Consider the following 17,421-nt stretch of genomic DNA (forward strand, 5'->3'; position numbering starts at 1 on the left):
ATCAGATTTTCCTACCCCGAGAAGCAGTTTGACATTATTCGAGAATATTTATTGTTTATCTTTATTCTGATAGTAGGCTAGTTTTGGGTGAGTTCACGGACTGTTCCTGGCCTATATAATAAACAAGACATTCTGCTGCCCCCTACTTGTGGAACATTGCAAGTATTTCAGACAACTCCGTATCGGAGTGCTCACATTTGCCACCTGGTGGTGGTTGTGCGAACAACAAGTAGTTACTGTGGAAAAACAAAAAAATATATGCAAATTTGCCGCCACCTGGCAGACCTCCCAAGGCAGGAGCACCAAATGAAACAGAAAACCACCATACTTTTGGTGAAATATTGCAAAGATCGCGAAGAATTTCAAGGCCAGCTTCACATTCGGACCTGGACGAACGCAAAAAAGAAATGATATAACATTGTATCCCAGGCTTGTCAGAAAATCTCTTTCAAGAAAGCTAATTCTGGCACTGGTTATTTATTAATATATTTATTATTATTATTATTATTATTATTATTATTATTATTATTATTATTAAATAATTTGTAAGATACTTTTTGATTGGTATTGATAGTTGGGCTTTTGCTTCTGGACTTATACGTAATGCAATCCTGGTGTGTGTGCCTACTTCACTAGCAGTCATGGCCCTCACATTGCTCTGCTTCCTGCTTGCAAACCGAGCCCTGCCACAATGAAATTATTGTATTTGTTATTTTGAAGCATTTGTAGGATTGGCTAAGCCTCCTGAGCAGAGAAAGAGTGGAACATAATGAGAAATTTTCACTTTATGTCAGGTTTGAGGGACAGAGGAACCAAACGCAGACTCTGGGAGAAGATGAAAAAAGGCAGGCTTTAATGATAAAGGTCAAGATCCAAGCAGACAGATACATGGAGGGCAGGCAGAGCTCAACACCAAGAAGACAGACAGGCAAAGGTACCAAAACAAAAACGATTTCAGAACCAGAAAAATCCAAAAGCAGAACAGTCAGGAGCAGAATAGAACAGATACAGGGTACAGGTACAGATACAGGGAAGCTAGAAGGGTTGGAAACAAAATACAGAAAGACGAACTAGCAACGAGAAACTGAAAAGGACAGGTTTAAATTGATTACTGATTGACAGACAATGAGACACAGGTGAGAGGAGTGTCAGAAATGGTAAGAAGGAAGTCCATATAAGGAGTGGGGAGGCAAAGGCAGAAAATGGGACTGCTGAAACAAATGGATGAAGGTGAGTGGAGCAGAAAGCAGACTACGGAAAGCACAGAGGTAAAAAAAAAGAAGGCAAAAACGCTGGGGACTTAGATGTGAAACAGATAACAGAAAACACAGAACCTGACACTTCAAAAAAGCGTCATTCAGGGCCGAACCTTGAAGGGCCAGGGCAAAAACCTAATTTCTGTTTTATTTTTCCCAATATTATCATGGCCAGCAACACATTGGGCAAATTACTTTCTTGGTCCATTCTCCTCATCAGATGCCACTCATGGCAATCATAATCCATACTTGCAAATTGAAAAAGTCCTTAGTGATATGAATGTCTACAAAAGCTACTGAACAAGCCCCAGGATGGCGGCTTACCTCTCCATAGATGTCCAGTTTTAAAAAAAGATATTGCTTGTGGAAATATGTTGCACTTCTAAGTCAACACATTTTCATTATTATTTCAGCTAACACCAGTCTAACACCATATTTGATTCAAACAGTTTATGCTCCATTTCACAATGGTTATATTTATTTTTATTTATGTTTTGTGCAATAATGCACTAGACTTTACTTCTAGTCTAAGAGAGGGAATTCTCCTTTTTAATTTAGGATTCTAAATATTCGAGCCTGGCCGCTAGGAGGCGACAGGCCCTAAATCCTTACAGTTCCGCCTTTTTCTCTATGCATGTCTAACTGTATAGACAAATACAGTCGTTCTGTTCTGGGCAAGCTATACATGTTTTAAATAGACAATTATAAACATTCCCCTTTCGCAGCACAACAATCTGGCGAACGAACTGTGGTATTTCAGTGCATATATAATAGAAAAGAATGCGTCAATGAGTGTGGACCGTGGATGCCTGAAAGAGACGGCGAAATAAATTACTGAAAATAAATTCCTCCTTCGGGCTTGGCTGTTTCCACTTTGAAAGCCTGGAGAGACCTGATTCCATCCCGCATCTGGTTTCCATAGTACCGCCCCGAGAGGCTTGGAAGGGCCTTTGAAATACGCTGATATCCAGCAAAGAAACAAATAATTGCTTGGCAAAAAAAGAAAAAGAAAAAAAGTTGAGAACCTGCATTAATCTCGATATGTCGAGTCATTGACAATAATGGTGGTTCGCTGGTTAATGGGTGGGTTATGAAACCAAATATGCTTAGTGAATAACAGAAACAAAATAATAATAACACTGAACGCCATCCTCATCTTGCACGTGCCCCCTCACCCCTCCCTGAAAAAAAGGAGTCAGGTGGTGACAGAGAGGAGATGAGGTGCCTGCATATTGATTGCACACCGTGGAAAAGGGCTGACGGCGGACATCACGCACAGCTTGGCAGGACTGGGAGTTTCGCTGTCCTTGGTGCTGAATGGTCTGCAGATGCCGTCGTTGAACCAAAGGTGTTCCTGACGTCAGATAAACCGTGGTGCTACTCGGCGGCGAGTTTCGTCGTCGCTTTAGTGAACAAACTTACATACTATACCTTCTTCTCTTTGGGCGTCAAGTTGTTTTCTTTTTAAAGCTCTTTTTTGCAACAATAAGGGGGCAAAGGATTGCATTTTTCAAATTGCACCTTTTTTGCGGCTCAGATAATCAGTTCAATCTCGATAGGATGGCACTGTGCTCGTTTGTTGCGCGCGAGGTGAAGGAAGACTTTATAATTCTGAATGTGGAGTCAGACCACATCTGATTTCTCGCATATGTAGGCGTTTTTGCAGCTCGCTCCGCATATTCTAGCAGTAACTCGTCGAACGTTATCTTTCGAAAGAAAATATTGCCTGAGTCTTTATTTCAGCAGTATGTTCTGTAATCTTGTACCATAATATGATACTTTAACGTTAGTGAAATCGACTGGAGCATCGTCTTTGGAAATGCATACCATGAAGGACCGCGTTTTTGCCCCCGGCAAGGAAGGGCTGAAGAATTTTGCTGGGAAGGCGTTGGGGCAAGTGTACAGGTACAACATGATACAATATTTAATTAACTGAAATCCTTTTTACCATTCGTTTGTTAACCCGGATAGAAGATGAATTATATTTATAGAGAAACATATAAGAAGTGTCCCTTTTTATTATATATTGTGGGCTACATCTTTCAAGCAGTAAACATTTTCTGAATGTTTTTTTTATCCATATACAAATGAGTAGCCTACCTTGTCGCCGTGTTTGTCACGCATGTGGTAGGCGCCACTTAAAGATAAAAATGTGTAACTCAGAATGCAACCTGAGAAATATGTATTCGGTTTATTAAAACGCAAGTATTAATTGCATAACTGAGGCTCTGCCAAACTACAATGGAATAGTAAGCGTTCGATTGACCATTCCCAAGAGCATAATGGAACTGTCGTAGATGGCATAAATAATTAATGTAGAAAAAAGGCTGGTCCCGAAATCAGGTCTGAGAATATCTCTTACATTATTTATTCGCCTGTATGAATACATATCGACCTATTTATCTATTAAATTTCGCAGTATTTTTTATTCAGTGGGAAAGACTTCATTGGAATCTGTACAAATTAATGGCTGCAGATGTTTTGTCTCCTTTGGCGAATTCCTAAACATTTGCAAGCTATACCGTTAAAAAAATTTTTTTAATTCATTTTCCAGCATATTGTTAGAAAACAGCACGTTATCTTAGCGTCAAATCGTTGAATATTTGTTATAAATCGTTTATTCTTGATAAATATTTTATGCCGATTATACACGAATATCAGTTGGCCTCTCTGTTGGAGAAGTGTCAGTAAAGTAGACAAATAATTTTAGTATAAATATATATTTAGGTATATATATATATATATATATATATATATATATATATATATATATATATATATATATATATATATATAGCCTATATTATATATAAATATATTCTTTCAAATAAAAATGGCAAATACTGCAGTCCTTGACTTGTTGTCTTGTATTTCGACTGAAATAATAATATTACATAATACATAGCCCACACCTCCCAGAATAAGTACTCTATTTTATTATAAATGTATCGAATGATGGCCTTTCATATTAGGAATCGAAGGTACATTGATAAATACACGGCAGACATTATTTGGCCTCATTCTGAGATTTTCTTTAAATTGCAATATTGCAATATAGCATTACTACCGGTCTAGTGAGGTGTAAAGAGATTGTGTGTGTGTGTGTGTGTGTGTGCGTGTGTGTGTGTGTGTGTGTGTGTGTGTGTGTGTGTGTGTGTGTGTGTGTGTATTTATATATACAAATATATGTGTGGGTTTATGTTTTAAAAAATGCTACAGCGGAAAGAAAATCAAAAAAAGAAAATGCCTGTGCATTGTGATTCTTGTTTTATAGACGTGTGAAATACAACGTTCAAATTGATTCTTTGACCAAATGTAGGGTGGTAAATCGTGAGTAAATGTAAATTAAGATGAAGGCGACTAGGCTATCTTGCTGCAATGCGGTATGGAGTTCATTTTATTGGCTGGGTGCACCGCCATAAGTTGTCTCATCGCCTGACATTTTGCTTGTTTTTCTAATCGAAATTTATCTCAGATAATGCAGGATTGCATTGTATATTTCCAGGTATAACTTTATCTCCATTAAATTTGACTACAGTAAAGGGTCCTTAGTTTTAGTCCACATATTGGCCTGCATTTGTTCTTGTGCTTCTCCATTTTGTAGCGCCCCCTGTGATTGAGTTTGTAGTTGAGGATTAGTATTTTCTTACGTAAGATATGCAATGTGATTATAAAATTCTCAATTCTAAACATAACGCAGAAAAAATACTTTATTGTCATATTTACAACATTATATTTATACGAAAGATTGATAGATTTAGAGAACCTCGCATTCCACAAAAATGAATGTTTTTCTAGCAGCACAATAAGGTTATGTTCGCCTACATAAAACAATGCTGCTAACAGCTGCTAACAATGCTGACAATAAACCGTGTTCCACCTTTTCCGAGAAAAAAAAGGATAAAATTTAATTTTGCAATTGAAAAAAATAAAATCTCCTCAGCAGAAAAATGGCGTTTTTAATTGGGTGTCTTCAATTTACATCAGCACAACGCTGAGAATTCCTAATAAACGTGTGGGAAATGAACATGGGCGTTGAACTTGGCTGGCGCAGGGTTATGGAGAAGAAGCAGAAAACTGGAGAGGTGATCGAGTTGACCGAAGATGGGCGACCTTCAGAGACCAAAGAGAAGAAAGCGCCGCTGTGCGACTGCACGTGCTTCGGGCTGCCGCGTCGCTACATCATCGCCATCATGAGCGGCCTCGGGTTCTGCATCTCCTTCGGAATCCGCTGCAATCTGGGCGTGGCCATCGTGGGCATGGTCAACAACAGCACTTACCACCAAGGCGGCAAAATCATCATCAAAGAGGTGTGAGACGCGCCTACAGTTGTGCTCAAAAACACGCCTCTACCCCCCCCCTTTCCCTCACCTACCGGTTCTTCTGCCAAAGGCCGACACTACCTGCGCTGGAAAATGCGCAATTCAATTATAGATCGAGGTATTACATACATTATGTTGAAAAGGATTGCATTTCAACACGGGTTCAGTCACTATTACAAAATAAGCCTTGTTTATTGTAACATCCTTCTGCTCGTTTCCACATTAAGAGCGATGTGGAGGCCTATTATAAATGCGCTGTACAATTACTGACATGTAGGCTAGCTGTGACCTTCATGACAAATTATATGACATTGAACAGAAACAGGCAGATCTTTGACTATAGTCTATATCGTGGAAGAAAACTATAACAACATAAACCAATTACCAGCAATTCAAGCTACTATTATGTAGCTATATAATATGATGTAACATTTCAGACAAGACATTTTCTAGTTGTCGGAAATATTGTAGGCCTATGTAAACTGAAAACACGATGGCGGTTTATTTGATTTATAAAACAAAATTGATTTATTTGATTTGATTCGTTGACAGAATTATTTAGTTGTATTCTATTTTTTTTTAAATTCTTTACAAAATGTAATTACAGACACAGAGGAAAATTGGCACCTTTCAATGTTCCATTTGTGTTAATTATGACCCCTGAAATCAAATTACATCCGCACAATCCACACAGAAACACAACATTTACATAGTCTCACAAGTGAGGCCATGTTCTTAATGATGTTTTGTTTCGTATCAGATTCCTCTCCAGCTTAAGGTATTTCATATCACACAAAAAAATAACATCTAAATATGTGTAGCATTGTTGTATCAGAAATCTTTACGTTTTTATTAAATATAAATATATAAGTGACTGATTAAAAACAAATAAGCTATTGATTTTGCGTTTATGTATTTTCTCGAAGAAAGCAAAGTTTAACTGGGACCCGGAAACAGTGGGAATGATCCACGGTTCGTTCTTCTGGGGCTACATCGTCACACAGATCCCGGGAGGTTATATATCATCGAGGCTGGCTGCCAACAGGTAAATTCATATATTGTCATTTATATGAATGAGTTCACCGTTCGTTGAAAGACTGGAGAATAAATGCATGTCGAATGTTATCATCCGATGAAAACGTTGGTTATTTTCTCTTGCTACTATGATGGGAAAAAAACGGTACATAATAAACATTCATCGTTATAGTGGGCTCTCTTGTGATACTTGATTAACTAGGCTATATATTGGTTTAGCTTTACTTTCCTAGATTACGAGTAGAGAACTAACGAAGACCATGTTCTGTGCATTCAATGTGGCACTGAAGGTGGTACAAAGGTAAAATCATCTGCTTATATAAATTTCATTATTTTGAAATACATGTAATCCCTGAATTGAAGGCCAAGACACCAGTCACAATAACACACTGACATGACAGACTGGTTGCTGCTAATGGGGAAGGAGATGCAGATTGAGCGACTGACCCTTGCAGGGATGGGGAGATCTGGCAGCAATCTTGCCCACAGGGCTTTCCTCCACCTGTTAATGAGGTCCCGCGGGAGAGCCGTGTCTAATCGCTTACATTTAGAGGCGTGGCGACCAGACGGTTTTAACGTCATACGTATCCACATACGCACCCAGTCAGCACATATTTTTCATATAATTAAACAATGGCGTCCTAAATGCAGCACAACACACTATTTAGGTCTTCTTCGTTTTATCTGCACAAAATGATCGCAAACACACAGTAGAAGGAAACTGTTACGCCATCTTTCATTGCCTTTCATGATGTCATATTTGGGGAAAAAGGCTATTATAGCTACGATAGGCCTAATTTAACATTAAAATACAATTTAACGTTCAAACTGAAAATGATTCGAATCGTATTATTTTTTTTACAAAGAAGATTCCAATATTGTCAGTTAATAATCGACAAATAGGGACAGGGAGTTAATCGAATCAAGCAGTCTCGTATGTGAGACCTCGCTCAATCGGATTACAGTTGTTCCTGGGGGAGGGGTTGGCAGGGCGTTCCGCGTGCACTACGACAGGACATGTACGGAAAAATAAATTGCCGCGAATATAGCAGGCCCACGTAATTCATGAGGGATCGCTTCTATTCCCACTCAGCTGAATAAACAAAGCGTGGCGGCCTGCCGTCAACACCCACTGTCCCCGTTCTTTGATTCATCCTTCCTTTATCATTACTATTTACATATTAAAACACGCTGGTCATTACATTTTGTACTAATATTATTTTTAGTTTTGCCCAATAAATATATTTACCACAAAGAACAATCTTATTTATTATTATTATTATTATTATTATTATTATTATTATTATTATTATTATTATTATTATTTTACTCACAAGAACACAATCAACTCATACCCATAATGTGATTTGGATAACATATAATTATAACATATAAAACTGTTCAGAGATTTAAGCCTGTGTCGCGTGACTCCTACTATTAGAATTAGCTGTCCTAAATTATTCATGTCATTCTATAAAAAATGATGATTTCTGGAGTAATTTTCTTTCGGGTCTACACTGAAAGTTTAAATAATTTATAATTTTTTCGTATAATTCTCGCTGCACATGTGGCTTCATATTAATATAACATTTTTCTTATAGTTGAATATGCAATGTTGTTGTTAATTTGAAGATGCTTGCAAAAACCATGATAGGTTATAATATGAACATTTTAAAATAATTTAAAATAAAATAATAAAGAGGCAGAAATAATAAAAAATAAACTGTTCTTTCCAGGTTTCAAACTGAATTCAATCATATATAATTCGCTTATTATTATTATTATTATTATTATTATTATTATTATTATTATTATTATTATTATTATTATTATTAATACCTCAATACTATAGGTTATTGTGTAGTTATGTTATAACAGAAAGCTATTCCTATTTTTGAGTTCACGTTGGCATGAGTATATTTCTTATGATTCCAGGGTTTTCGGCGCGGCTATTCTTCTCACCTCAACTCTCAACATGCTGATCCCCTCCGCTGCACGTGTGCACTACGGCTGCGTGATGTTCGTGAGGATATTGCAAGGTCTCGTGGAGGTAAGAGTGTGCGCTAAAGAAGCGGCCAGGCTCGCGTAAAGTAACGATCGATTTTTAAAGAAGGTGGACAAAAGCAGGCAACGCTCATCGACTACTGATTTAAGAAATGCGGTTCTGGTTCATTTGCTTCTTTATTTGATATGTTTGTGGACGAATATGCACCTAGCTGGAATGAATGATAAAAAAAACAATGGAGGAGTTATACTTGGTACAATCGAGACTTAAACAATAGTAAAGAAATCATTAAAATGACACAACAGGCGGGTGTAGTAGACAAACTGCTAATCACAGGGGGATGTAGTACTGCTAAACAAATGGTCTTTCATGTCGTATGGAATTACATTATGAACATCCATGAAATTGTGATCAGATTTCTCCCATCAGAGTTTTTTTCTCACCACTGTTTGAGGGGTTCCCTCCCCACTGGAGAGTGTTTACCTCCTGTGCTATGCGGGGGCTTAGGACTGGGGTTCCCCTTTTGTTCTTCCCTTCTTCTGTGAAAAGCTTGATACAAATACGATTGAATTGGATCGTTTACAGACTTGATGTACAGGCAAATATTTGTGATTCAAGCATTTCCATCACTTACTGTATTATTTAATATTTAAGATGTTTTTCTGCCACTATATGCAGGTAATCTACAGATAAACACTGGCCAAACAGACTTTTGTGGTCCATTGGTGGCCCTGGGGTCAAATCGGGCTTCCTTGCTCCTGTTCAACATTACCTTGCTGATCACCTGTGAGGTTGACAATGAAAGATTCATTCTCAATAATAAGATATTTCAAGATATTATAAGATATTAGCAAAAGTTTCTCCCGTACATTCTATGACCTCTTTCACTTTCTCGCCTGTATGGGTGATCTTTGTTAGATATATTTTTCAACAGAATATGATCTTGCAAAAGTACAAAAGACTTCCCTCAGACTGAAGCAAATGAACAAAGTTTAATTTGCTGGGGAAACGTATTAAAAGACAAGCAAACAGAAGAACATCGCTGAAATGATGGACACCAGCTATAGAATAGTCAAACCCTTGGGAATTCTGTAGATGAAACAATGCTACAGTTAGGCCTAGAAGCCATCCTGTGCCTGTGAAACACATCCTCGTTTGGAATACAGTGGACACACCTCAGTTGATCACACTAACTGTGAATAAGGAAGAACTAAGCCTAGTTGTAATGTAAATTGCTACTAAATTACAACTTACGCACTACTGAAATAAAACATGTTGCACCACACAACATAGTTAGAATGCAAGCCTACTGTACTTATAAACTAAATGTTTATGCATACCCTTGACCAGAAATAATAGCGTAATTAATAAAGTTTTAATGGCAGAGCAATTTGACAATATCGTAGAATTGCTTGAAACCTCATCTTTCCCAACCTGAGTTTTTTTTTTTCTTCACTTTTATCCAAAGTGACTTACAGTTCATTAGTCTAAGCAAGGGAACCACCATTCTTCTGGGTCCCAGTCAAGTACCTTAGCCACAAGGCTACAGGCTGCCACCAGAGTGTAACTGGGTTGAATATTACTGTAAAGCCCATAGTTTGGTAGAAGATGGCATTATTTCTCCGTTTATATCCTCTGGGGAAGTGTGGTGCATGGGATCGGGTTAGGGGTTAATATTTGTTCCATATCATAGACGTCTCTGATTTTGTGCGACTGCACATTACTTTACAAAGAGCTTACACCTCTTAATCTTGTGTTAAGGACACATGGAGCAACTGAATTTAGTAGCTGCCTGTTTGTGAACACTAGTAGCTACTAAGCCTGCGGTGTGAGCTTTACGTTTAAATTTAAGGGAGAACTCATAAAGAGCTGGTGCAACCCTACTCTGGAACGATGCAACCTGCTTGCCCTTTCTGAACCGCCATTCACCAGAATCACCTGTTCAAACAAATCTTCCAGGGTTTTTTTTTCTAACAGGAAAACAAAGGTTGATCATAAGATGTCCAGAGTAGGGACCCTATGTCCTCCATAAGAGCTGATTTCACACCGGACATTTTATTGTGTTGTTGTTCCCCACTTCACTGTAGCTTCTTGCTTCCGTAGTTTCTCTCTGATAAAATATCTTGTAACAACAAGCCTTTCAACATGTTTTGCCATTATGTTAATACATAAACAAAGCAATCTTGAAGCAATGCAGCAGATTGGAAGTAATCAGTATTGCCTAAGATACCTATACCTCATATTTTGTCAATTTACAGGTTATAAAAGGGCACTGCCTGTGGTAAACTGCAGCCATGTACTAGCACAATTAAAGATAAAGATTTGCATTTCATAGTCACTTTGGACAACCAAAGGAGAAATTATTATGTGCCTTGCAGTCATCAAGGTGTGCAGCAATGGACGTGATTGATTATCTATGGGCTGTCCCAATAGATCCAAGCTGAATCCTAGAAACTGAAGAATATAGTTGTTTTCACCACTCCTTGCCATATGATGATTTATGGTAGGTGAGATTTTAAGAGAGGCTTGCTTACGTTTTCCTGGTGTTTTCATGTAGTGTCCCTGTCTCTTTGGGTGACTGTTTTATCTAATACTGACAGTGGCAGCTTCACTCTTACCAAGACAACACCCTGGGGCAGATTCCTGGGGCAGATTCGGTGGAGAGGCAGGCTGAACCTGGTGACACCCCAGTCTCCTCATGGTGTTCGTCATTTTAATTAGTGCAAGAGACGTAACTTCATCGCACACTCAAAAGAAAACTGGCAGTTTCCAGAGAACCCCCCCCCCCCCCCCCCCCCACACCCCCACTTCAGTCCCACTTCCCTAGTCTGGCTCACTCCCAGCACTTACACACCTGGAATCATCCAGCAAAGTGCTCTGGGTAAAATTGACGCATTGGCACTATTGCCCTTAATGCAGCTAATTTTAAGTTCTTTGTAGAAGTTGTTAAAAGCCTGTTTTCTGTGACGGCTGTCAGAATCCCGTTCCTCTGAGCAGACAAGGCAGGAGCGGACTGGAGCAAATATGCAGGGGAGCTGCTGAACCGAATTGTCTGTCTGTTCTCCCAAACACACAGTAGTGAAAGCACGCAGGAGATTTTCCGTGGCAGCATCTGTTTCATTCTGTGGTGGTAGGTTTAGTCTCACATTGAGATGCAACTGAACTGCACATGACATGGTGCAATCCTGTTCCTATGCCTGTGCATCCAACCACTTCATTCACCAGAAACCAGCATTGGCTCTGTCCAAATGAGCCATACAGGGTCGGACAGGACTTCCACCACCCCCTTACGCTTTATCTTCCCATATGAGGCGTCCTGTTCTCTGGGTGAAAACACACCGCAGGTAGCAGTAGAGGCTCATGTGTTCCATCTGCATTGGCTGATTACCGTAAATCAAACAGTAGATTTCAGATCTCTCCCCTCGGTAAGCCCCGGCAATTTGTGTCTAGCAGTGGCTGATTGTGTGCCAATTAGTGACTAATGAAGATTTAATGGAAAAAGAATCAGTCTGTGTAATAAGTAGCTCACCAGGTTGGATTTGCCCTGAGCTTTGCATTAGTCATTCATTTATATTAAAAAGTTGATTAGAGAAGAATGTTGGTTTTTGTTTGTGGTTAGATTCAATTTGTCACTGTAGCCTAGCAGTGGTGTTTGGGGAATTATTGTTCTGTCGTGGTCCACTATCACATTGAATTCACTCTCCTGTGCTGTCTGTGTGGCCAGCTCATATTCCCTGTTTATTTGCTTTCCACTGCAGTAAAGGTGTGATTTAGAAAATTGACACTTTTTGATCCACCCATGAAACAATATATCTGAAGATACCATTGCAAAGTGCTCAGTATGCAGTGCTAACGGTTGATGAGTGCTTTCTGTCGGATCATCTGTTTGTATTGGTGGGGCAACGATTCCCCTGCAGACAGCAGCCGTACTGTATGCAAACACATGATACTTACATTACATCAACGGGATTGAATGTCTTGTCTGTAAAAGAGGACAATGAGAATGCTTACTTGCAAGCATTGATTGAGCAATAGCTGCCTGTAGAAACTGCTGCTGAGAAATTCTGACCCATGTTCGATGCACCATTTCAAATAATTAATTCAGTATTTCATGGGCAAGGGGTATTTACTAAACATCAATGGCTTTACCAACCGTGTATTATTCATGTGCTAATGCCTGCTTTTGTGTCCAGGGAGTGACCTACCCAGCATGCCATGGAATCTGGAGCAAATGGGCCCCCCCTCTGGAGAGGAGTCGCCTTGCCACCACCTCCTTCTGTGGTAATTATTACTCAGCGTGTTTGTGTTTTACATGTACAGTAATGCTAATTATTATACAGTTATTATTACTCAATTATTACAGTAATGGTAATTACTGTAATAGTTCTCAGAGTGTTTGAGTTTTGCATGTACAGTAATGCTAATTATTTAGCACCTTTTTGGGTCAAGTTATCTCTTCCTTGTTCCCCTTTATTTAATTCAAGATTAGTTTTGATATTCATGTTTTTGTTGATCTTTTGGCCCTTGTTTTCTCCTTATCTACGTAGTGAGATGACAGAAAAAAATAAAAAAATCTTTGTATCTGATCTGAAAACCTAAGGTGCAATACATAATTCAAGTTTATGCTTCAGAGAAATGCCCAGTCAGTAAAAATCAAACATCATAGCCGGTCAGAAACCACTCACGTTTAAATTAAAGGCACTGGCAAAAGGTTTGGCAATGCACAAATAAACAATATCGTCAGTCAAGAAATAAAGCAAAGCAAAACAATAAAGCTTTCATTCTTTGCATATAAAAGACCTTAAAAAGCCTTCTTTGAGTTGTTCTCTCTCATTTTCTTGTCATCTTTCCTCAGTAATGCGTGTATCATTCTCCACCAGAATGTACACAAAAAACGGCGCTGAATTTGACCAATATCATCAATTGTATGTAGTGTCCCAGAAATATGTCCAAGACGGACATGGAAGAACTCATTAAAACACAAAGCAATTTGACTTTGGATTTGATTAAGTACAATACAATACTAGTTATGATGGTTTTTGGATAGAATAATCTGTTGCAGGCCCTCCAGAACACAGCTGCGTCTAAATGGTCTTTCCCGCTCTTTTGGCAGGTTCCTACGCTGGTGCGGTCATTGCCATGCCTCTGGCTGGGATTCTGGTGCAATATTCTGGATGGTCCTCCGTCTTCTATTTGTACGGTACGCTTGCAGTCCTTTCATTAACTTTGGTTTATTTGCTCAGAAGGCATTTCTCCGGGTAGTAATCCAATTGCTTGGAATGTACTTTATTATCTAGCGCTAATATTTGCATACTAATAAGGTGTTTTTACTGATGCTTCACGTGGAAAGATTTTCTGGCAATCGTCATTCAGAGGGTAACCTAGATAAACCTTTGAATTGTTATAACAGCACAGTTTAATAGTTATGGAGCTGCAGCCTGTTGCCCCAGTACAACATAAGTTTGAACGTAAATTCAGAGTTATGCCATAACTTAATTTAAACCAGTTGCACCATGTAGAGCTAGGATTCAACTTAAAATGTATAGCTACTCCATACTCGCCGTATAGCCATCTCTAAAACAGCTGTTGACATAGCACATCGATTTGAAAGAATGAGAAACTTGTTGCCGGAGAAATTCAGCACAGCATAAGCTACCAGCTTATGGATGACCCCTTTAATTTGTATGAGATTGACATGCACTCGTGATTTCATTTCCAGCTAGGGCAGATAAAGAAAATAATCAACCTTATCTCTGAGTATAGGAATTAATTAATATAATAAAAAATACTGTATTTCACTCAAAGTCATTTGTTGGTGAGCTATACACTGTATACACTGTTAAGGCAGTCAAAATACATCCACTGAAAACCCATAAGGAGTCGCCAGCCAGAATAGGTGGTAGCCTACAGGATATAGGCAGCCGTTGAGCTAGAATAGTTCAGCCCTCGTATTACTTGACACTTGACGTTAGAAGGGCACGAGATGGTAATAGTGATTTGTTTTTTAAACATGCGTGATTCGTATGAATAAAGAAACGTCACTGGATGTGACAATGTTTTGGCTGACAGTCAACTTAGCTAAGATGTAACGTAAGTATCAATCTTACATTACACTGGTGCAACAGGCTGCAGGGCTTATAAATCAAAAAGAGTTGGTTTGATTTGATTTAAACCTGGGGTGCTGCCATTATATTCTTGAGCAAGGTACTGTGGTGCCAGGAAGGGAAATGGGACACTGCCCCATTTCATTAAATTTAAAGGCGTAGCATGGCGGTTGCTTTCTAGGTTTTTATTTGCACAAGTGGGCATTAAAGAAACACGTTGAAAGTATTAAATATGTCCATTCTTTACATTACATTACATTACAAGGCATTTAGCAGAGTGCAGATCAAACACAAGTACAAGTGCGAAGAGGACCTGAGAGGACAGTACAGTCCTAGTGTAACCATACAGATACAATTGGAACCCTTGAAGAATACATCGACTTCCAAACTAGCATACCACAGATGGCCGCTAGAATACCCCGAGTACAACAATACAATAGCTAATACAAAAAAAACAACAATATCTATACAACTATATAAGTGCCATTACAGTCTATGGCATATCTAAGGCTAATCATGATGGTGGGTTATGGAGGGAAAGGTGTAGCCTGAAGAGATGAGTCTTCAGTCTGCACTTGAAAGAGGTCAGAGAATGTTCTCCTCATAGCACGTCATACATACACACACACACACACACACACAAACAGTGATTGTCTGCCATGCAAGGCACCAACCAGCACGTCAGGAGCAATTGTCAGACTTTGACAAACCCAGGGTAGGATCGAACTGGCAACCCTCCCACTGCCAGACAACTGCTCGTACCGCCTGAGCCAATGTCACCCCGCCAATCTCGGCTTTCTAACGTGACGCATCCATGCTGTGCATGTCTTGAATTTGGGATTCATGTGTGATTTACAGGTTCCTTTGGGATGATCTGGTACATGTTCTGGATCCTTGTTTCATATGAGAGCCCAGCTGTGCACCCCACCATCACTGAGGAGGAGCGGAGCTATATCGAGGAGAGCATTGGGGAGAGCGCCAAGCTACTAGGCCCCGCAGATGTGAGTGTTCTCCCCTTTCTGCACTGTCCTTTCTGTTCTATGAACATGATAACCACACGGCAATTATTTAAGTGAAAAACATAATGTGCTAATGCCAATGATTTATCCAAAATGAGTTGTTAATAGGTTGATCCAATGGGTATATGTGATGTCAATTCCATACCAATTGAATCTCGTAGACATCAGCGGAATGTTGGTCCATTGGCAATGTAAGAAATGGTGGGGCCATTCTGTTTTAACACTTGGTCTGAATTATTTGATGAACACCCTCTGGTGGTGCAAGTTGATACCTCATCAGTTTCTTTTGTAAGTCTTTCTTTCATTTAGTTTTTTCAGCAATATCAGAATTGTTGCCAAATATTGTTGTGAACACGGCATCTTATTTTGTATTATTGCAAAACAGTGAGCCAAATGTGTTTTTTCTGTGTGGTCAGTTCTTCACTTTGGACTGCCATTTGACTAGTTTAAACTAAAAACCGTCTGGTTCTGGAACAATGTCTTATGGACAGATAAGTCAAGTATTAGCCAGCAATAAAATGATGGAAAGAGGAAAGTGTGGAGAAAGGAAGGAACTCCTCATGATCCAAAGCCTTCCCCTATGAAACATAGAGGAGGTAAATTCATGGTTTGGTATGTATGGCTGCCACAGGTGCTGGCTCACTTTATTGATGATGTGATGTGGTTGTTGATGGCAGCAGCATGGTTAATTCCGAAGTCTTCAGTTGGCACTTCTGCGTCAGGAGATCTGCCGGGCGGTGCTAAATCTGCATATATTTTTAGTTTTTTCCACAGTAACTACTTGTTGTTCACACATCCACGACCAGGTGGCAAATATGAGCACTCTCACCCATAGCAGTCTGAAATACTTGCAATGTTCTGACAATAATGGGCAGCAGAGTGTTGTATTTCTAATACAGGCCAACTTTCAAGAACAGTCCACAAACTCCTCCAAAACTATAAAGATACCGAAAATATCGATTTATAATATTGAAACTAGAAATATTGATTGATTCGACTCGCCCAGCTTCTAGATGTGATTGGAGCACAAAATGTATTTTTCCCATGCTAATATGTGCTGCTAATATTCGTTCGTCGAGATGACCCGCTTGGGTGAGAGAGCTCTTGGGTTTCAGTCCACCTTTATTGCTTAACATTGTAGTTCTAATTATTGCATTAAATTCTTGCTAGTGATTTATTTCTCTCTTGTCAGTGCATTTTTCTAATTCATGGAATGCAATCGAGTAGGCAAATTGTTTATACATTCATGAAAAAACCATAGAAACAAGAATGTTTTCAAATGTTTCCCTAAAAGGATCATTTTCAGAATAGATCTTTTCTTTTCTACTTGAGCTTGCATCTTTAAGTTGTGCTTGTCCATTATCAAATATGGCTGAAAAGAATAAGCTAGAATCTATAGTAGCCTAATGCTGTTATACTAATGAGCTGCAGGTGTGATGATTACCCTCTCCATGGGACTGAGCTGTTACTTGCAATCCTCCTGTCCTCCACTCGTCTCCTTCTCCTATGGGGAGTATGGGGGGAGGATAGAGTGGAGGTTTTTTCCGAGTGGCCTTTTGGGACTGGTGCTAATTTGTGTGCCACAGGGTGAGGGGGAGCGGGGCAGGGGATAGGGGGTTCGCTTCAGTGCTCTTGCTCTGCTGTTCTAAATATATTTATTTTTATGTTTTTCATATTCCG

The 17,421-nt window shown here is 39.2% G+C and overlaps 1 protein-coding gene across 1 annotated transcript in view; it reads left to right on the top strand.

Annotated features, from left to right (window-relative positions):
* The first annotated feature begins 2,482 nt into the window (after positions 1 to 2,482).
* The window catches only part of LOC133131452 (vesicular glutamate transporter 2.1), a 33,738-nt gene continuing 18,799 nt past the window's right edge, over positions 2,483 to 17,421 (top strand). The window contains exons 1-7 of the mRNA XM_061246824.1: positions 2,483 to 3,161; positions 5,311 to 5,566; positions 6,505 to 6,623; positions 8,549 to 8,663; positions 12,812 to 12,899; positions 13,732 to 13,818; positions 15,581 to 15,723. Of these exons, the coding sequence (XP_061102808.1) occupies positions 3,076 to 3,161; positions 5,311 to 5,566; positions 6,505 to 6,623; positions 8,549 to 8,663; positions 12,812 to 12,899; positions 13,732 to 13,818; positions 15,581 to 15,723 (894 nt within the window). The 5' untranslated portion in view covers positions 2,483 to 3,075. The remainder of the gene's footprint in view (positions 3,162 to 5,310; positions 5,567 to 6,504; positions 6,624 to 8,548; positions 8,664 to 12,811; positions 12,900 to 13,731; positions 13,819 to 15,580; positions 15,724 to 17,421) is intronic.

Source organism: Conger conger, chromosome 6, assembly GCF_963514075.1.
Source record: "Conger conger chromosome 6, fConCon1.1, whole genome shotgun sequence".
NCBI classification, from domain to species: Eukaryota; Metazoa; Chordata; class Actinopteri; order Anguilliformes; family Congridae; genus Conger; species Conger conger.